We start from the raw sequence: 21,981 nt of genomic DNA, 5'->3' as shown, positions 1-21,981 counted from the left end.
CGCCTCCCAGGCAGGGAGGGTGATCGGGTGTCACTGTGCCTGGGGCCCCGGGAGCCGCTTGCTCTGCAGCCGGGGGCAGGCGTGCGGGAGCGGTGCGCGGCTGCCCCGGAGCCCGGCCACGCCGCGGGCCGGGTGGCTCGGCTGCGGCGCCGGCGGCCCTGGAGGCTCGGCCTCCGGCCCGGTCGGCGGCAGGCGCTGGGCCGGAGCCAGAGCCCGAGCGGCGTGGCCTGGAAGAGGCCGGAGGCCGGGAGAGGCGGCGGCAGCCCGGGCAGCCCGAGCCCCGCAGCCTGCGCTCAGCACCTTGAGCGGTGGCGCGCCTTCGGGGGGCGGCCCTGGAGGCTCGGGCCGGGCGCGGACAAGCTCGTTCGCGGAGCATGGCCGCGGTGGCGGCGGCAGGGTGTTGACCCCTGGGGGCTTGTGTCGAGCGAGTGGAGCTGGGCGGAGCACAGGGGAGCAAGGCCGGCGGGTCGCTTGCGGGATGCCGGAGCAGCGAGGCCCCCGGCAGCGTCGGGTCCGGGGGAAGGTCTGGGAAGGGTCCCCCGCGGAGCCTGAGGGCCGGACACCTAGCGGCGGCGGCGGCCGCGCGAGCTGGCCTCTTCCCATGGAGATCGCCCCAGCTAGAAATGTAAAAGTTTTAAAATGCATCCGGGATTTCTGTGCACGTGTAAAGGGAGAAGGGCCAGTTTAAAAACGAATGAGCATAGTTTTGGGCTGGGCCGGACTTTTGCTGTATGCAGAGTAGAGGCCCAGGACTATTTTGGTCTTGAAGGGATGGTCCTGGGAAATGTAATCAATTTACATCTGAAAGAAGGGAAAAAAAAAAAAAGACCAGAGGGGCCAGAGTCTGTTTACGGGACTCGAATGTGGTTTTCCAGAGCCCATTGGAGATAAAGAAATGGTTTGCTCTAGTTTACCTGATGAAAAATCTAAAGAACTGAATGTTTAACTTACCAGCTAAAAGTTTAAAATCTTTTTTAAGTCTGAAGTTACACCTTTTTTTGGTGGAGAGCAGGGCAGACACGCCCTTTCCCTAGCATGCAGGTGGTCCAATTCCGCCTGCAGTCATCTTTAGAAATGTTAATTTGCATTTCAATGGCTACACCTCTTGCCAACCAACATTCAAGCGGCCAAGAGGTGGCTCCTTTAAAATCAGCTTTCTACTAGTATTGCTATCAGAGAACAGTTTAGAAGCTGCATAACTTGGCTGCCGCCATGTTGGCCACATGGATTGCCGTGCCCCTGGGGGCCGCCATCTTGAAACAGCAAAGGCCCCGCCCTCTGATTTAGTCGGGGGTAGAGCTTTAAGGCAAAGTTTTCTAAGGCTGCAAGCGTGCTTGCTTCGCGGATTTATTTTTAAACTAATCTCTTAAATCTAGAAAACCCTGCTTTCCTTAAACTAAAGACAATTAAAGGTTATAGCCAAGTCTTTAAAAGAAACTGATAGCAGTAATCCAATTTCTAAAGTACAATTATTTCAGGTAGAAAAGATAAATTCTGATAAAATGCTGACATTAGTCCTGGATGTCGATGCGTTTTCCATTCTGAGGCTGCACCAAGTGACCTGGCCTGAGGCAGCCAAGGAGCAACACAAGAGGGTGCTGGTCGGAATAGGAAGCCGGTTGGCTATGTAACCTGGTATATTTTGGATATCAGATGAAATGGGGAAAAAAATGGCAAAAATGGCTCCCAGGCGTTTATTTCCTGGGTACCGCTAATTTCATGGGCATGCCTAACAATGCTAACTGGAGCTTAGGGCTTATTTTCGCTTTATTACAGATGGACTTTATCTTTAAACATTGCATTTTGAAAATTTCTATGTCTCTTACATAAAACCTAAAAATTAAGGCCAAGAGTTCTAACTGGAAGGCATGGCTTTAATATAAATAAATGATAAACCAGTAAGCTGGGACTGGTCACTGGTGAATTGTGAGAAGGACTGGACACTGCCTAACTTCTCCTTCCTTGGTATCCCTAAAACATCAGAGGGTACTTCTGGCCTTGATTTTCTTGGTTTTGGATTTGTTTGTTTGTTTGTGATAAATACCATTTCTATCTAAATAAGACATAGATCAAGAATCCTGTCCTGAGATGTGGGAAAGGGAAGACCCTCACATCTGTTCCTATCAGGCCCCCAATCAGGGGACTCGGGTGGTATTCCTGTTATCTGCTCAAGAGCCCAAGGCTGTAAAAATACTTGTTCACTAAAAAGGTGTAAGTATAAATGTTTATTTGATGTTTATAAGCATCTCTGTTGTTTACTGGGAACTTTGATTTTCTATGTGATATTCTGTGCTAGGTTAAGATTTTAAAATTCTAGGGTAATTTAAAAGGTATTTTATGGCTTTTCTAATAACATTTAAAGATAGGGCTCAGTTCCCCGAGGCAAAGACTTAATAGGCCTTAAAATCTATAAAGATAAGCGGGAATAAAGCTGATAAAAGGTTTAGTCCTAGCGCACTCCCTTGAAAGAGGCCTGGTTGCTGAACCTGGTGAGGGCCATGGAGTAAAACCCTCGCAAGGTCTGAGAGTCACTGGAGCAGCCGGCCACCATGGGGCCCTGGGGAGAACCAGAGCTCCTGGTGTGTCGCCCAGAGGCAGTAGCCTCGGCTCCCCCACTGCCTGTGGGCCTGGAGGTGAAATTAGGAGCCCGGGTGCTCCTGCTGGTGCTCATGCTCATCTGCAGTCTGGTGCCCATCTGTGTGCTGCGCCGACCGGGAGCCAGCCCGGAAGCCTCAGCCTTCTGCCAGAAAGTCCTGAGCCTGGTAAGCTGCTTTGTCGGAGGTGTGTTTCTGACCACCTGTCTCCTGGACCTGCTGCCTGACTAACTGTCTGCCATAGACAAGGCCCTGGCAGCCCTGCACGTGCGACCTGGGTCCATCACACCCACGTCCGGTCAGCGGACCCATCCATGATCCGGAAAGACTTCATTACCAAATAGAGCATCGATCGAGATCAACGCAACCTGCTATGGCATGCTCGACCTGCCCGATGCTAGTAACATTGAATAAACTTAGATAATGCCTGCATCTTCATGGACATGGCTCCAAAGAGACAAGGACAATTCATAGGAAGGTCAAAAAATAGACTTTAGTATCACATATTTAGTAGCAGAAGATGTGGCTGCCTAAAGCGGCCATGATGCCTATATTATATTTCATTATATTAATATATTATATTGACCTTTAATTCTCTTGCAGGTTTGAATGTATGTTGGCTATCCTGGAAGGATACTATATGGGGTGAACCCCAAAAAGTAAAAGGTGCCTAGCTGCCAAGAGGGCAGGTGCCCACCTGGGCAGGGAACAGTGCCCATCAGGTTTTGGTCTCTGTTGAGAGACAGCTAACAGTTGGCAGCCTGTATACTGCTTGCAGGCCTTTATGACCATGCCCATGTCAGGGGTAGTCTGAAAAACAGCCTGTTTAGAATAGAAGGTCTAAAGCATGGTTACGCATAGAAAGAAAATTTAATGCCAACAATTAAAAGAAATTAGCAAGGAAAATCAGCAAATCTTAGAGTAAATCATTATGTCTTTCTTCTTATGTAATTCCTCCAAAAGTTGGCAATGCTAACATAGCAATACATTTCTTTGCATAAATTCAATAAGACCGGTTCCTAATAGTGATTTTATTAACGGAAAACTTTGACTGGAGTATCATGTTTTAAAGAGCCCTATCTGAGCTCTAAAGACTTGAAGCCAGTAAGAATGCCACGAAGAAAGCCTGGTATCCTGCTTAGAAACCCTGAAGATGGCTGGCGCTAGAGTATCAGGCCAATGCCCTACCATCACTGGCGGTTGGTAAAAAGGGAAGCAGTAGGAATGCCTCTACGTTCCTGCAAAACCCCCACACACTCTGGACCGCAATGGGTAGGAGAGCTACTGAAATGGGCCTTAAAGCCTGGAGCGTGGGCTCAGGTGGAATACAGGTGAAGAATTCACCTAACTCAGCAGATACTGCAGGCGGGCCTGATGGCAGCTGGATGGCGTGGCTTCCTGGCCCTACGGGGCACATTAAGATTCAACCATGAGATTCCAGCAAAGGTAGTCAATCACCATTCTTGTTGTATTTATGCAAACATCAGGACAGTAAATAAATTAATCTTGATTTGGCTTTTTGATAGCCATAGAGGAATTTTAAAAAAAAAAATCCTATTTCAATAGAAATTGTTAAAACTAAAATGGTTTCTTTCCCCTCCACCAGACCATTTGTTAAAATATGCCCAGTACGGGCCTCTAGCAACGGTGGAATCAGTCCGTCTCATGATTGAGCCGGAAGTTCCAAGACAAAGGGGGGAATGAAAGGGCGAGGGCTAGGTTGCCCCAGGGTAGGGGGCCACATCCTACTCTGCTAGCCACACCCAGGCGGCAGAGCACAGTTCTTTCTCCTCCCCTTTCTCCAACCCCCCCCTATATAACCGGTCTTCGGGCGGGGTTGGGGCGCTCAGCCATTTGGTTTTGCCTTGATATGGATGGGGGGCCCAAGCTAGCTAGCTTGAATACAGATTCTTATGTTTTTACATCGAATTGGCTCCCTGATGTGGTTTCTTGGGAATCTTGAAATCTGGGCACAACAGGTACGTGGGTCTCCCGGGGACGCAGAATAAACTTTCCTTCCTTCCTTCCTTCCTTCCTTCCTTCCTTCCTTCCTTCCTTCCTTCCTTCCTTTTCTGATAAACTCTATTTCCTTCGCCGCCTCCTGAGCCACCTAACACTTCTTTCTTCTGTTTCTAGTGTTAACGCAAAAACATTCAAGAATGTTAAGAATTTTTGTGAGTTAATTTGATCCAAACTGTCAACAATTGTGAGGAAGCAGAATCTCAACGGATTGGGATAATGCTCCAGAGAATGGCGGTTTTTCACCTTGTTTTATAGACGTAAGTAGGATACATGAAATCCATTGGTGATAGGTTAGGAAGGGGGCAGAAAGCAAAGTGGGGAAACCTCTGGGATTGGATAAAAAGTAAAATCATAGACACATACTTCTTTTACTTAGGTGAGTGCAGAATAGTTAATAAACAATTAACATGATAACAATAACAATGAAAGAATTTATGGTCTCTGGTGCATTTGATTGTGCCCTCAGGGGTCCAGAAAAAGGGAAGTTACAAGTTACCCAGACATTTCATAGTTATGTTTTTGTAGATGCAAAAAGACAATAGGCTCAGTTAAATGGACCTTGTTAGTGAAGATACTGGCCTAGGACATAACTACCCACCATCAGTGCTTTTAGTTAAATTTCAGACCATCCTTTGTGGTTGCTTCAGGTCTTTAAGTTTGCAAGACCACCATGCAGGCCTTTCCTGAGCTTGTCAGGTTCCCATGTTATTGGTTTTCTTTGTAAACGGTGATGCTGAGATGAGCTCGGCGTGCAGGATTGAGTTTAGAGAAGCAGAGGGCTATTGCTAGTCAGGCAAGTAGCAAAGCCCCCAAAGCTCTCATGGCTTTTATTTGGGGAGCACAGCAAATAACAATGGAGTACAGCAAGTAGCAATGATTAACAGGCATGCTTATGAGATCATCAGAGCTAAGTTATACATTAAACTATTAATTTCCTATGTTATACAAAGACCCTTTCCACCTGCAGCAGTGTACCCTCCCTTAAACTTTCCATGCCCTCATGGACTATTTATCACCTCAAGGAAAGTTCTGCCTCTGAACAATAAGTCTGGCTTGCAAGACTTTGTTCTGATGTGGCCTGCTTGCAGGCTCCCGCCTTTTCTTGGCAGAATGTCCTCTTCTAGTTAACTTCTCATTCCACTTGTCCAGCTACACACGTGGCCTTTTTTTCCCATCCACTCTAGGGAGCCAAAGCCAAGTGCCACCTAGGCTCTCTCCTGTTGCTTCTTCTCCCCCAAGTCCTTCCTTTGTTTCACTGCCCCCAGCTTTAATAAATGTCCTCGCAAAAGCTCCTGGACTCATTTCATGAAATCTTTGCTACACCAAGTCAGGTAACACTGCATCAGCAATTTGCAACCTTCTCTATCTCCTGGCACACACCAAGTAATGACTGAAATTGTGCAACACACACTGCAGGCCAGCCTGAGGCAGACCCGCTTTGTGTCAGCCCCTGTCCTGTAACATACAGAACCCTCTACATATCCTTCTGAGTCAGTCACACCCGTCTGCACCTTCAGCCTCCACTCTCCTGGAAATGAGGGGAGCTGGTCCCAGATGCAGGGCATGATTTGGGTGGGAGCTGTGACAGGGGAGTGTGGCACTGGGCGCTGACTGGGGCAGGGGTGGGGGCAAACAAGATGCAGGAGCTGCTCATGAGCAGGGAGAGAGGCACCTCTGTGGGTGTCACATCTGCTGAGCCTTCAGCATGTGCCTCGGGGGGGGGTCTCACTGTGCATCAGCGATTTGCACTTTTCCATCTCATGGAGCACACACTAATGACTGCAATTCTGCAGCTCACCAAAAATATAGTGTACTTTTCCAATCTGACTCTTTAAAAAGGTATAATTTGGATTCATTCACACCAGATGGCCATTTTGTGTCGGTTGTTGACATTTTTTTCATTTGACAACCTAAGGGAAAAGAAGTCAGTGCCCTGAGTAAAGTCCGGTATTGCATGTTTTAAAAATTGTGTCGGCCAAGGGTGGAAGTAGAATGTCCAAGGCTGCAGTCATGGCGCAGGAAGAGGAAGATACTCTGGACGACAGTTTGAACGAGAAGCAGAAGGCGACCAAGGCCAAGTATCTTCCAGTCAATGGAAGTTCGAGTACTGGATCCTACAGTGGGTGTCCAGGCACACTCGTGGGGAGATGCTCCGGAGAAGCTTTCGAGCAACATGCAATGGCCACGTTTGGGCCCATGACAGATACTGAGACGGTGAAGCCCCTCCTAGCAATACAAGTAGAAACACAAGGAGTGGGTTTCTGTTTCACTTTTTGGATGATTGGCTTTGTAAGTTCAGTGCTGAGGAATTCTTCCTGCCTCAGAAAGTGAAAGTACTTATTCTTGAGCAAGTAAATGTCAAATTCTGGTCAACTGGGTGTGGAGAAGCGTTCTCATTGCCCAAGCATCCTCAGGGAATGGAAGTCAAGGCAGTAACATAGTCAGCCATGCAGGTCTACACTGAAGGGAAGCCAGAGGGTTTGTGATCATTGACATTTAAGATAAACAAGAAACTCCTATGAAGAACTGTTTTGTTTTCTCTTCCTTTTGAGAAGATATAAATTCTATAGTCTCCGACGATATATGATGGTTTGCAGAACAGAAATTTTTTGCTTAAAGTGTGACTTTCACAAATGGAAAATCAAGGCACAGCCTTGGTCTGTATTAAGCAGATATTCGAATGTTAAAGAATTCTTCAGGTGGCAAGTGTTGTTCCTTATTTATTAACTCCTTGCTGTGTCAACAGGTGCCTCACTCCCTTCAGATGGAATGCCAGCCCTCCAGCCTGGTCCCAAAGGGAGCATTCGTGTAAACAGCAACCTGAGAGATACTGAAGCCTTACGCTCTTATCAAATCCAATTTAGGAGAAAAAATGATAATTTGTGGAATTTTATAATCAAGATTTCACTTTCTCTCCAAATTGGTCAAGACATATATTTTCAATATGTATATTAAGAGAGGTTGTATTTCAGATGGCTGTAGGACAGAGCCATCCTGTATTCCAGTTGGATATCTTAGAAGAAATAATTCTAATTGGACAATTGGGAGACTTCTCTAGAAAGAGCCCTGAATTTCTATCTCCTTCTCCTTCTCCCTCTCTGAAATAAATAAAAGTATATTTAAAATGGAAAAAGTAAGTAAATCAATAAAAATTGTGGCGGCACATGCATTAAAAATCACTCTCTCAGTACTGCTGTGCCGGGTCAACCTCTTTGCAATCCCACTCAAACCATCTCCTCCTGGGTTCAAGTTGCTCCCAGCTAATTTGTCCATGGCCTCCAGGGTGGAAAGGAAGGCTTTACGTGCCCTGCACCTGAATTCTTCCTCCTCCTGCCAGTTCTTTTCAGGTAGAGATTTCTTCAAAAGATTCCTGAGTTACTTTGAATCCTGACTCAATCTCTGTTCTTTCCTTTGCAAGTTTAATGTACTGTATGTCTCAAGAATATCAATTCCCCACTATGTGTGCTTTTCTAAGCTGCCGACTTGGTCTCAAAGTCTGGTTTCCCAGCTTGTGATGCAGGGGGAAACCCCTTCACACCCCAATCTCCTCAATCATCCCCTAGGTGTCCTCAATGCGTCTCCTCTCAATGGCTCCTCAGCAAATGGTTCCAGGAAGCAGCAGTCACAGTGCCCCACACCCACCCGGAGAGACAGGGGAGGAGGAGGACTTAACATTTTAAACTGCAGATTTTCCTTACTGTTTATTTTTATTTTTTCACTAGAGGCCCGGTGCACAAAATTCATGCATGGGGGTGGAGGGGTGTCCCTCAGCCTGGCCTGTGCCCTCTCGCAATCTGGGACCCCTTGGGGTATGTCTGACTGCCAGATTAGGCCCGATCCCACAGTTGGACATCCCTCTCGAAATCTGGGACCTTTGGTGCTAACCACTGGCCTGCCTGTCTGCCTGATTGCCCCTAACCACTCTACCAGCCTTCCTGATCACCCCTAACCATGGGTGGCTGCCTAGCTCCCTCCCTCTCAGCCGCAGGTGGTCACCTGGGCTGGGGTCCCTCCCACCACCTTGCCCCTCCCTCACAACCTCAGAGGCTTCCTGGATCCTGCGGCAGCCACCTGCTCAGAGGAGCTGGAAGGTCCGGAAGGACGAAGGTCCATAATGACTTCCACTCTAATTAGCATATTACCCTTTTATTATATAGGACTACAGGCCCAGTGCACAAAATTCATGCACTGGGGAGGGAGGGAGGTGTCCCTCAGCCCAGCCTGTACCCTCTCAGTCTGGGACCCCTTGGGGGATATCCACCTGCCACTTTAAGCCAGCAGTCAGACATCTCTCTCGAAGTCCAGGGCTCTCGCAGTCCGGGACCCCTCACTCCTTACTTCCCGCCACAACCACTGGGCTTGCCAGCCATGAGCCTGGCTTCTGGTTGAGCGGAGCTCCCTCTGTGGGAGTGCACTGACCTCCAAGGGACAGCTCCTGCATTGAGCATTTGCCCCCTGGTGGTCAGTGTGCATCATAGTGACCATTGTTCCACTGTTCGTTCTATTTGCATATGCTTTTATTATAAGGGATGTTTTTACTGATTTTTTTTTTCTCTTAGAGAGAGGAAGGGAGGTAAAGGAACATGGATGAAAGAGATACATGTATAGGTTACCTCCTCCACAGCCCCTATTGAGAATCAAGCCTGAAAACCAGGCATGTGTTTTGACCAGGTTCATTGACCCTGGGATATCTTAGTGCAGGGGCCCAGGCCTAGCCAACTGAGCCACACTGGCCAGGGCCTTCTGTTTATTTTGAAGTAATTCTGTATCTTACTTTGGGTTTGTGGCAGTATGCCACCTGGAATCAACTGTGGAGTCAATAAGTACAGAAGGCAGCTAATCAATGATTCTCTCATCACTGACGTTTCTATTTCTCTCTTCTCCCTTCCTCTCTGAAATCAATAAAAATATATTTTTCAAAAAAGGAGCAGAGAGATGACCCAGCTGAGGAGTGACCACTTCAAAGCCCAGGATGCACTGACCAGGAACTGTACACAGCTCCTGACCACACTCAGTGCTCACAGCCTCTCCTGTTCCCACCTGCAACAGACTCAAAACAGCAAACACATGGGTTCTAGGAAGTTCTCAGTGATTCCAATTATTCCCTCTCAAATTTTAGAATCTTCTCCTCTACTTAACCCATCGGCCCTTCATGGCAAGAAACGGGAAAACAAATTCACATCCAGAGTCTTATTTCAATCAGGCAGTAAGAAGTTGCCACTCAGTGCACCACGAAGTACAGACAGGGATGGGGAGGGCCCAGCCCCAGCTGTGCTGGACAGGAAAAGTGGGGGGAGGGGGGGAGCCTCCCACCTCCTCATGTTATGCTGATAGGAAGGCACACACATTCAATGCCCTTTGCAGAAAGAAATCAGAGCTTCTTCATTTATTTATTTATTTATTTTTTAAAATGTATTTTATTGATTCTTCACAAAGAGGAAGGGAGAGGGATAGAGAGTTAGAAACATCGATGAGAGAGAAACATCGATCAGCTGCCTCCTACACACCCCCTACTGGGGATGTGCCCGCAACCAAGGTACATGCCCTTGACCGGAATCGAACCTGGGACCATTCAGTCCTCAGGCCGACGCTCTATCCACTGAGCCAAACCAGTCAGGGCTATTTTTTACCTTGAAAATAATTTTAATTGATACATCACAAAAGCATTGAACATGCAAGTAATGTTAATAAAATTTTTTAAATGAAATATTTAAAACAAAACAGTAGTGCAGAAAATAAAATGTGTGCATAATAACACGTATTTTAACACTTCCACATTCATTTGGGAACTCGGGCCTTTAACTTTTGGAACCATGTTAACTTACAGGCAAATGAAGGAATGTAATGAACATATTCTACAGAAAGTTATAACCTGGAAAACTACTTCCGTAGAGTATTATTGCCAGGCAGTGATTAAATGTTTTTGAGAATCACCAATCTGAATTTATTTTTTTTTAAGTCAGAGGTTCTTGATGTTTGGGCTATCAGACAATATAATCCTTAATGGCCATTTGTACGCTTCCCGCCACAGGGGAGCAAGAGCAGGAACAACTTGCTAGACACCAGGAGTTAGACCATGTAAGCAATTGAAATTTTCCAAAAGGCACCTGATCCCACACCTGCATTCTATCCCCATTCCAAGCCACCTATTCAGCCCCGAGACCCACTCCTGCCAGTGACTGCATATAAGGATGAAACTCCACATCTTGGGTGTTGCCATCATCCACCCAACCTCCACTTGGCTCGGTGCTGTGCAGCCCTTCCCTTTGGGTATCCCATCCCCCACCCTCTTTCCTTAAATAAATTCTTTTTTTTTTTAATTTCCATTCCAGATGGCTATGAAGCCTGCCCACGTATCACCATGCTAACCTTTCACTTGAGTCACAAAGTGGGAGTTTGGACAAATGTCCCATGACTCAGTCCCCCACTGAGCACCACAAAGTAAAGACAGGGATGGGGAGGGCCCAGCCGGGCTCTGACGGACAGGAAAGTGTGAGAAGGGTGAGTGGTGGGCAGGTGTGGGCCAGCCTCCGACCTCCTCACGTTATGCTGATAGGAACACACACATTCAAATGCCATTTGCAGAAGGAAATCAGAGGTTCTTGAATCACAAAGTAGGAGCTCGAACAAATCTCCCATCACTGGTTCCCCCACAAGGCACGTGCCTCACGCTGTGGAAGAAAATGATCATGAAATATTCAGCTTTGTGGCTGTAAGTGGTGACATTCTCAACAACCCATGCAGGCTCACTATGTCCCAAAGAATCCCCATCACCCAGACCTGTCCCCTCGTTACATCGGGGTTTTCCCTTTAAAGGCCAAGAGAGATTGATCAGAGCTCTGGGTACTGTAGCTGCCTGAGGTAGAACAAAACAGGAAGTGGTCAGAGCACCCAGGAGAGGGGACAAAAAGAAGGAACTATGGGGGTGAGGTCCCCCATGAGCTCCCCTATGCACTATCATATGGTCTCAGGGGTCACCCCTCCATACTCACTGGCAGCCTAAGTATAGCTCCCTCCTTTTCCACCTGTGGAAGAAAACATCCTGTGAGAAGACAGGGAGGAGGCAGGGCCATGAGCTCCTAAAGCAGCGGTTCCCAACTTGTAGGTCACGACCCTTTGGGGGTTGAAGGACCCTTTTACAGGGATCACCTAAATACATCCTGCATATCAGATATTTACATTACGATTTATAACAGTAGCAAAATTACAGTTATGAAGTAGCAACGAAAATAATTTTATGGTTGGGGGTCACCACAACATGAGGAACTGTATTAAAGCGTCGTGGCATTAGGAAGGTTGAGAACCACTATGACCTAAAGGAATTCCTAGTCCTGGAGCCCAGAGAAGTTTCCAGAACTGTGACTACAGACCCAGGGCAGGATCAGGAAACCTGAGGAAACTACATGTGTGGGGACTGGACCAACCATCCTCTCGGAGGTCTGTCCTCAGCAGGGACCTTCCACCCTGACCTGGGAGTGCTGGGAACCAGGCCCCATCACTAAAGTCATCAAGGTGATCAATCTGTGCCTCATTTCCACACGTGTCTTACTAAAGAGTGAGTGTCAGCAAATAGGGCCCCACATGGGCAACCACACGTGTGGGGATGGAACTTGCCATTAATGAAGCAGAACACACTTCTACCTGGGCTTGCAACCTCCAGTGAGACAAGAAACTCAGGCCCCACCCCTTCCCTACCTGAGCGCTTCCTTCTCATCACAGCTCCAGTGACCACAGCTCCAGTGACCACAGCTCCAGTGACCACAGCTCCAAGGATGACCACACCCACAACAAGGCTCAGGGGTGGGGGGGGGATGGTGGCCCGAGGAGGCGGCTCTGGGAAGAGAAGGGGACGTGAGCGCCCTGACCCCCAGTCCTCAGCCCCGACCCCACTGAAGGCCTCCACAGGCTCCTGCTTCCCTGAGACCAGTCTCTGTACCCACGCCCCTCCTCACCCCATCTCAGGGTCAGGGGCTTGGGCAGCCCCTGGTGCTGTACATGGCACGTGTATCTCTGCTCCTCTCCAGGGGGCACCACCAGGGCCGCCCACTTCTGGAAGGTCCCATCCCCCGCAGGCCTGGTCTCCACAAACTCCGTATCCTGGGTCTGCTCCTCCCCATCACGCTGCCAGCTCAGGCTGATGTCCGCAGGGTAGAAGCCCAGGGCCCAGCACCTCAGGGTGACCTCACGGTCAGAGATGGGGTGGTGGGTCACGTGTGTCTTTGGAGGGTCTGAGGAGAAGGGTGAGGAAATTCAGGGACTTGGCACTGTCAGGGGACCCTCCCGCAGCCCTCATGTGACCACCTGAGCGTGGACAGGGCACCTGGGGTGGGTGAGGGAGCACACAAGCACCACTAGCCTGGACAGAGCATCTGGGGATGACCTCTCCTCCTTAGAAAGTTCTAGTCAGAGTGACACAGCCCAGGGCAGGAGGCAGGTCTCAGGGGGAGAAAGGGATTTCTGGTCCTGGCCTGGATGGAGGCCAAAGGACTCAGAAAAGTCGGTGTCAGACCTCAGATACACTGGGTGAGGGGCAGGGAGCAGGGCCTGAGAGAGCAAGTCCCCCAGGGGTCCCAGAGCTCCTGAAGGGTCAATGGGAACCGCTGCTCAGTTCCTTCAGGCTTGGTCTCCCCTCTAATTGTCCCTGAGAGACTGCAGCCCTAGGTGTCCCTGAGAGAAGGGCGGGCGTCCCTGGATCTGAAAAGCCAGGCGGACTCAGTCTCCTGGCCCACAGGAGGGGGGTCTGACACTGACCCTGTGTCCTGTCTCCTTGTTGAGGGCCAGCCCCAGGGGAGAGGAGGGAGGCCCCAGGCCCCTGGTACCTGTGCGCTGCAGCGCCTCCTTCCCCATCTCCAGGTATCTGCGCAGCCACTCCAGGCACTCCCCCTGCAGGTAGTGTCTCCTTTCTTCCGCTACACCTTCCGCCTCCCACTTGCGCCGGGTGATCTGAGCCGCGGTGTTGGCCGCGGTCCAGGAGCGCAGGTCCTCGTTCAGGGCGAGGTAGTCGGTGCCGTCGTAGGCGGACTGGTCATAACCGCGGACGAGGCGCCCGTCGGGTCCCATTTCGCAGCCAAACATCAACTGGAAGGTGTGAGACCCTGACCCGCGCCCCTCGAGGTCAGGTCCCGCCCACCCAGCCCGGACTCCATCCAACCCTCAGGATGAAACCGACACTGAAAGTGCAACCAGGTCCTCCCGGGTGGGGGACCAGGAGGGTCACGCGGCCTCAGGGTGAAGCTCGGACCCGGACACTCAGGGCGACCCCGGCCCGGCCGTGGGGATGAGGGTGGTGACCGGGCCCCGTGGCTCACCCTCCCGGCTCTGGTTGTAGTAGCCGCGCAGGATGTCCAGGTTCAGTCGGAAACTCTGTGCGGCGACCTCGGCGTTGCGCGTGTTCACGTCCCAGTAGCCCGGCTCCTCCCGCTCCATCCACGGCGCCCGCGGCTCCATCCTCGGGCTCGCGGAGTCGCTGTCGAACCGCACGAACTGCGTGTCGTCCACGTAGCTGACGACCACGAAGCGGGGCTTGCGATGTCCGGGCCGGGACTCAGCGGTGAGGAAATGTCTCAGGGAGTGGGGGCCTGCGGGCCGGAGGGAGGGGCTGACACCCGCGACCCTCCTCCCGGCGCCGTTCGGGGCCGAGGTCTGTAGGACAGGGTGGGGTCCGGGTTTGGGGGTCTGGGCGCGGGGGGCGGGCGTGGAGAGGCGCCCAACTCGGGGTCCTGCGCCCCTTCAGGTTTCCCTCGCTCTTCCCCGCAGAAGCCGTTCCCTCCCGACCCCGCACTCACCCGCCCAGGTCTGGGTCAGGGCCAGGGGCCCCCAGAGCAGCAGCAGGAGGGCTGGGGACCCCATGACGCGTCTTCGCTATCTGCCGTCTGAGTCCCGAGGAGGCCCTGGAAGCATTGGACCAGGAGCAGCGGGGACGCTGATTGGCTTCTCTAGAAACTGCCCACCAATGGGAGTGAGAACTCGGCTCGCGTCACGAGTATCCAGGAAGGAGGGCCCTTCACACGTTTTGAGAGTGTGAAGTGAAACTGCGGGGAGGTGGGGACTCCCCTACACTGAGCTTCCCGCTTCAGACACCGCCCTGGGACTGGGACCCTGAGACCAGGCCTGGGACCTGGGACGTTGCCCTGACAACCCCCCGCCCCTCCTGCATGGAGAGCTCTCTGTCTCATGGTCTCCCTCAGTACTGCCCAGGGGCTGTGTGAGGAACCAGAAGACTCCCCAGGCTGGGACCAGCCCTTTCCTTCTCTTCTCCTCCTGGAACCCCTCTCCCTGGAATGCACTCTGCCTCACACCCTCACCTCTGCCCTGCACACTGTTAGGTCGCCGAAGGAGGAACGCAGGACTACCCCAGTCATTCCACCAAATAAAATATCGCTTGCTTTAATTGATTAGTTTCTTCAATGCTCTAAATTTCACTTTTGTAAAAATTTGAGATAGAGAAAGGAGATACAACTGTATTTCTAAGAATGGTGAGGGATTACGAATTTATTCTATCATCCGCACACCAGCTGGCTGAGCCCCAGATGGCTTCAGCACCCAGTGAAAGTAGTCAGTTATTTTTAAAGGACTTTTGGCAGTCTTTTCTGGGTGGAGAATTCTCTGTGCAGGTCTGGAGGGGAGAGATAACAGAATGTGGTCTCAGCAAGTAAAATGTGGCCTCAGCAAAAGGGTATGTCCATAGTGAAATGGCCTGAAAAGTCATTCCTGGGGGAGGGGTAATAATTCAATTGCTCAATCAAACCTAACTGACACTTCTAGAAAAAAACCTCTCCCTGGGAACTTGATGCCAGAGAGTGAAGGTTTTCTCTTTAATCATGTAGGAATCTTACCTGAAAACATTGGATAGAGATTCTCAAAGATAAGTCAACTGCAGTGGGGAACACAACCTGGGAAGCCTGAGCATCAGGAAGCTCATCTGTGAAATGAGTGATTTCAGAGGCTTCATATGCCAAGTGTCTAAGTAGCCCTGGAGTGAGAGTTACAAAGCTCCTCAATTCTCCTTCCCACACAGTATGTGTGTGACTGGGGACTGGTTATTCACCTTCCCCAGTCGTTCCACCAAATAAAATATTGCTTGCTTTAATTGATTAGTTTCTTCAATGCTCTAAATTTTATTTTTTGGAAAAGTTTGAGATAGAGGAAGGAGATACAACAACATTTGTCAGATTGTCTTAGTAATGCCGTTAATAATGTTCCCTACAGTAAGTGGAAACAAAGTTGAGAACACACAGTAGCTAGATCAAATAGTTTAAAGACTGGGCATCTCAAATGGGGCACTCCTGTTCATGCTGAATTGGTGCCAACAACCATCAGTGGACACAGTCTTGTCCCCCAGATGTAACCTCTCACTGATTCCTGTGCTTCTTATACCCTTGAGATACTCTAAAGATTTTCAATAAGTATATACCTTTGTCCAACCAGAATCTTAGTTTTGCCAGTTTTACATTTGCCTGCACAGAGGACTGATACTGCATGACCCTCTGAGATTCAGCGTTACCTAAGGGTCATCTCTCACCTGAGAGAGAAGGCTGTCCTTCCATTTTGAGTGCTGAATCTTACATGTTATGATTATCCTGAAATCTTGCTATATTCCTATTGAGGTATATGTGGTTGTTCCAGTTTTTGCTCTAAACATTAGTGTACATGTCTCCTGGAGCACAAGACAAGAAATTCCCCAGAGGGTGTGGTCAGGGGTGGGAATGCTGGGCCCTGTTCGGCCTGTACTTTAACCAAACTCGAAGATGCTCATATGATTTAAAAGTGCCTGTGCCAATTTAAACTTTTACCAGGAATGTGGAAGACTTCATGTTGCTGATATAGTTGTTCTGAAAATAAACCAAACACAGCTTAAGTAGAAGCATTAATGCTGGGGTCCAACCCCAGTAGGTCCAGGGGTCCCCAAAGATGTGGACGGAGTCGGCGAAGAAGGAATGACACGGAGACAGCCTTCAGTTGATCAGCAGCCTAGTCAGGACCTCTAGCCAGGATCTCCAGCCAAAGTTCTGGTCGGGATCTCCAGCCAAGTTCTGGTTAGGATCTGATTAGGATCTGATGTTTATTGTCTTGTTACATCTGTATTTATACCAGTCGATTTTAATCCTGTCAATTTCTATTCCAAAGGTTAGGGCGTTTCTTATCTCCATTCCAGGGAGTAAAGATTATGTAGCTTAAGCGTGATTGTTTGTAGTTAAAGTGATTAACTACCCGCCTGGCACTCAGTTAAGGGGTTGTATCCCCTCCCTAACTTCAGGGAAAAATCCCCACCTGGGGAAACAACCTTTCTCGGAGAGGTGACCTTGGTTAAAACACATGGCGCTAAGAAGAGCAAACATATTAAGAACAATATGCTATATATGCCAGGTCCCTTGAAACACATGCTGTGCAGATGTTTCTTCCCTGCAGCGACTGTGTCAAGCAGCAAGGATGGACCGGCTCCCGGCAAATTCCCCCTTTTTTATTTTTTAAATGATAGCGCACGTAAATCAGCGGCCACCTCTCAGATTGGGTTGTTTAAGACTCGGAAGAAGACTGGCAAGCAATGACAGTGAGCATAGCTATAAACATAGTGGATGGAGCGCACAAGGAGCCCCGTTCCTGTAGAAGGTTGCCGGCCTCTTCAGTCAAGGGATTTCAGCTCTCCTCAAGTTGTTGGTTTGATTGTCTTTGTTGATCTGGCTAGCGGGTGGCGTCACTGCCGACAGGCTTCCCGAAGTGTCAGCGAGTTGAAGGGCTGCATCAAAGGGTCCTTCAGGGCCGTGCTTGATGGTGGTGTCGGTGTCCAAGGAGGAGTAAGCTGTGTCCTCTGGGTCAGCTGTTATGGAGGAGGGAGGGTAGTAGAGAGAAAAAGAAAAGAAAGCAAAAGAACTACAAGGCATGGAAGTGTTTAGAAAAAAGAAGGAGAAGAAAGGGAAGAAGGCAGCATCCTGACACAGCTCTTTCCTTCAGCTGCCCCTTTCCTGTGCTAGGGTGAGGGACTGTGGCATGGAAGGGTTACAGAATGTTACAGAATGTGCTAAGGGGAGGAAATAAGACATGAGAAATTGAATGTGCTTGGAGGGAGGGGGATGTATGAGGAAGAATTGTGTTGCCAGGATATGAAGAAGGATTGTGTATGTGCTGGGAGGAGGGACTGACATATGGAGGGTAGTTGCAGGGTTAGGAACCATGGAAGAAAAATTGCTAGATTGTCTTAGACTAGTCAGGTGTGACTCTGTTTACCCCCCTTTTTGTGCTTATGAACTTTCTGTGAATTTCTAAGGTAACACTGTTTTGCTTCTAAGGTAACACTGTTTTGCTATAAAAATCATAATGCACACTTGCTCTTTGCCACATGCCGCGAGGCTTCCCAGAGGGGGAAGGTACAGGCTGTGGTCAGCTGGCCAGCTTAATAAATGGCTTTCAAATTTAAATTCTGAGTCGGTGGTCTATCTCGTTGAGCCAACCCATAACATTCCCTGTGGTCCAAGGTAGAAATGGGAAACAAGTCCTGTTGCAGGGAAAGGGCAGTTGCTGTCAGCTACTCTCTGTCTTTACCTGGGTCCCGATCTGAGTTGGGTGTGGGAAGCGGGAAGCAGCCATGGGGGCAGGAGACCTCCCTCAGAAGGGGTGAGTGTTCAAGCCCCTGCATAGTTTGGGGGGGGGGGGGAGGTGAGGTTCTGTGCCCCACCTCTGTTGACCCCCAAGTTCTCTCCTGCCGGCCCCTCTGCGACTGTGCCTGTCTTAGGTCGTTCCTCCCTGAGGAATCTTACCTGTCTTTGACTAACCAGCCATCCTCCAGGGCCAAGCAGGGTGATGTGAGGTTCAGTTCTGTCTCCTTGGTAGCCTATGCCCCCGTGGCCACCACGTCCAGCAACTGCCTTGGGATCCCCTCGCCTGCTGGTGGGGACCCGGCATTGATCACATATCTTGGAGAACCCAGGTTTCTTCTCCAGGGAGGGCCCAGCTCATGCCATTGGGTGAGAGACAGATCCATGGTACCAGCCACCATGAGGCTTCAACCTCAGCATGAACAGAGAGCTCAGGCAACAGCTATGGGCAATTGGATTGTAAGAAGAGGGTCCCTCTTGACACAAGGGTAAGAGGGGCCAATACAGGACAAAGGAGAGTCCTGGGACAGGGCTTTCTCAGCCCAGGATGTCAGGCTCTTGGCACAAGACAACTCCATGTATGGGACATATACCAAACACCTCCAGTCATGGCAGAAAAGGGAGGTGCCCTTCCTGGAACAGTAGGGTAGGGAGATTCTAGAAAAGGCTGTGTTCAGGAGAGAAGGAGAAAGGCCAAAGAACCAGCAAACAAGTAGTTAGGTTTAAAAAAAAAGGAAAAAGGAAAGAAGATGTGGGGCAAAGCTGGGACATATGGAGGCACATGTGATCCTCCCAATGGACAGATTGTTCCAGCTCAGGGCTGCACATCTGCTGCAAGCAGGCACTGGTCAGGTGTGCTAGGGTGAGGTGGAGACGGAGGGCGGTGAGACATAAGGTCGGACTAGACGGTCTGGAATCCACACAGGTGAGTCTGCGTCCTGTGGAAATATACAAGCATATCCTCTCCCCCAGGTTAAAAGTACATCAGGTCCCTTCCAGGCTCCTGTAAGCAAGTCTCTCCATTTGACGAGGGCTTTAGGTTTAGTTAGATCAGGGTTCCAATGTCTACATTGGGGAATTTCCCTCAGAATCTACATTTAGTATATTAATTACAAATAGAGTATGTTGTAGAACATGATGAGGAGAGGAATATTTAAACTCATTTTCTTGTAATTTTTTAATTTGTGTTTTTAAAGTTTGGTGAGCCCTTTCTACTATTTCTTGGCCTTGAGGATTGTAGGGTATTCCTGTAGTATGTGCGATGCCGAATGTAGAGCATAGGTTTTTAAAAGCTCTAGAGGTATAGGCAGGCCCATTGTCTGTTTTAAGTGCCCTTGGTATTCCTAGGTAGGAAAAACATTGGAATAAATGTTGACTTACATCTTTAAAGGCTTCTCCTGTATGTGCAGAAGCAAGGATAACATGAGAAAAGGTATCAATACAAACATGTACATAGGAAAGTTTGCCAAAAGATGGGACATGAGTAACATCCATCTGCCATAAGTCACAGGGTCTAAGTCCTCTTGGATTAACTCCAGTAGCAGGGCTAGGAAAATGAGTAGGACAATGGCCGCAGTCACGTACAATACTTCGAGCAGCTTCTCTAGATATGCGATAATATAGACGGAGGGCAGAAGCATTTTGATGGTGAATGGCATGAGACCGCCGGGCTTCTTCTAGAGCTGTACAAACTACTGGGCGAGTTAGTAAATCCGCCTGATAATTTCCTTCGCTTAAGGGTCCTGGTAGGCAGGAATGAGCTCTAATATGTCCAATATAGAAAGCCTTTTCTCGTTTATGAATGTAAGTTTGTAGCTGAGTTAACAAAGAGAAAATGGCTATTCTTCCTTGTGGGAGAGAGGCGGTCTCAATATGAGGAAATAATTTAACTATATATTGAGAGTCAGTGTACAAGTTAAAGGGAACCTGTTGCAATTGTTCAAAGGCATAAATGACTGCCAAAAGCTCTGTTCTCTGGGCTGACGTCTCTAGGGTTTGTTGAACATGGGTTATTGAGTCAATGATTGTTACTGCCCTACCATTAGAGGAGCCATCTGTGAATACTAAGGAGGCAGGAGGTGATAATGGCTCTTTTGAACGTTTAATAGGAAATATAAACGGACGTAGGGAGAGAAATTGCAATATAGGTGATCTTGGCAAATGATGTAAAATTTGTCCTGGGAAGTTACCTATAGCTATTTGCCACTCTTCTTCAAATTGTAATAGTGTGTCTAATTGTTCTCTTTTATAAGGTATTATTATCTCAGTAACTTCTCTTCCAAAGAGTTCGATACTGCGTCGTCTACCTTTGATAATGAGAGTGGCCACCAGGGAAGGATAGGATGGTACAATCTTCCTAGGAGTGACAGGTAAATGTATCCATTCTAATGGTCCTTCCTGCCATAAACATCCTGTAGGAGTATATTTAGTGGCTAGAATAATTAAGGCCCAAGATTTGGAATAATCTAGATACTGTAGTTGCTGTTTATTGATGGCCTGTTCTATTTTTGCTATAGCCTTTTCTCCTTCTACAGTTAATTGTCGGGGAGACTTAGGGTTAGAATCTCCCTTTAAAATGTCAAATAGAGGTTTTAAGTCAAGAGTGGTTATTTTTAGATATGACCTGACCCAGTTGATATCACCTAATAGTTTCTGATAATCATTTAATGTGTTTAAATGATCTTTTCTTAATTGTAAAGGCTGATTGATGGGTGATAGTAGAGGTATGTAATATTCTGCCTAAGTAGGAAAAGGAAGGTTCAGTCTGAATCTTTTCTGGGGCTATTTTTAGGCCATGTTCTTCTAAAGCAAGGACGGTCTGAGTAAGAATTTCCTGTAAAGTAGCCCGATCTTTATGAGCTAGTAAAATATCATCCATATAATGAATAAGGTATAGATCTGAAAATTTCTTTCTAATAACTTGCAATGCCTGATCTACAAACTTTTGACATAATGTAGGACTATTTTTCATCCCTTGTGGGAGAACCTTCCATTGATATCTCTGATAAGGCTGTTTAAAGTTTTCTGATGGTATGCTGAATGCAAATCTTTGACAATCAGCCGGGTGAAGAGGTATAGTGAAAAAACAATCCTGTAAGTCAATAACAACAACACAATACTCCTGTGGAATTGCCACAGGGGAGGGCAATCCAGGTTGTAAGGAGCCCATATCTTCCATGGTGGCATTTATGGCTCTTAGATCTTGCAAAAGTCTCCACTTGCCTGATTTCTTTCTTATTACAAATATGGGTGTGTTCCAGGGACTATTTGATGGCTCTATATGTCCCTCTGCCAATTGCTGATCAATTAATTGTCGGGCTGCTGATATTTTCTCAGATGTTAAGGGCCATTGCTCGACCCATACTGGTTGTGATGATTTCCAGACTATGGGATCAGCAGTCCTAAGGGCAATGGCCCCAATTATAAATCCTGTCGAGGAGTGTGAGGTATAACTTTCTTTTCCTAATCCCTTTTCTGGATTAAATCCCATGTCTAGCATCTGTGATGTTACTCTATCACTGGGGCTATATAATAGAACTCCCATTTGAGACAAGATATCTCTTCCCCATAATGTAAAGGGGATAGTCGTAATTACATAGGGACAAAATGTTCCTGAATGTTGATCTTCATCATCCCAAGTTAAAATCTGAGAACTCTTTTTTACATTAGATGCCTTGCCTAGTCCTACTAGGGAGGTGGAGGTGGTATGCATGGGCCATGAAGAGGGCCAATCCTTCCCTGCTATGCAGGAAACATCTGCTCCTGTATCCAAT

The 21,981-nt window shown here is 48.4% G+C and overlaps 1 protein-coding gene and 1 pseudogene across 2 annotated transcripts in view; one reads left to right on the top strand and one right to left on the bottom strand.

The window, feature by feature from the left end:
- LOC139012427 (patr class I histocompatibility antigen, A-2 alpha chain-like) overlaps positions 1–14,506 on the bottom strand; it is a 40,052-nt gene extending 25,546 nt beyond the window's left edge. Inside the window, exons 1-7 of one of the 2 annotated variants that reach the window (XM_070418400.1) lie at positions 14,402–14,506; positions 13,925–14,194; positions 13,436–13,711; positions 12,569–12,844; positions 12,312–12,449; positions 11,609–11,641; positions 10,537–11,287 (exon numbers count right to left, since the gene is read on the bottom strand). In XM_070418400.1, coding sequence (XP_070274501.1) covers positions 11,616–11,641; positions 12,312–12,449; positions 12,569–12,844; positions 13,436–13,711; positions 13,925–14,194; positions 14,402–14,465 — 1,050 coding nt within the window. In that variant the 5' untranslated portion in view covers positions 14,466–14,506 and the 3' untranslated portion in view covers positions 10,537–11,287; positions 11,609–11,615. Of the gene's footprint in view, positions 1–10,536; positions 11,288–11,608; positions 11,642–12,311; positions 12,450–12,568; positions 12,845–13,435; positions 13,712–13,924; positions 14,195–14,401 lie in introns of those variants that run through there. The other variant, XM_070418399.1, reaches the window with a different exon arrangement.
- LOC139012793 (protein archease pseudogene) lies at positions 4,848–7,102 on the top strand (annotated as a pseudogene).
- Positions 14,507–21,981: the final 7,475 nt, after the last annotated feature.

The sequence above is a fragment of the Myotis yumanensis genome, unplaced genomic scaffold (assembly GCF_028538775.1).
Source record: "Myotis yumanensis isolate MYYU_CA2020_CCGP unplaced genomic scaffold, mMyoYum1.0.hap1 SCAF_6, whole genome shotgun sequence".
Lineage (NCBI taxonomy): Eukaryota > Metazoa > Chordata > Mammalia > Chiroptera > Vespertilionidae > Myotis > Myotis yumanensis.
This window is presented reverse-complemented; position numbering and strand designations above follow the sequence as displayed.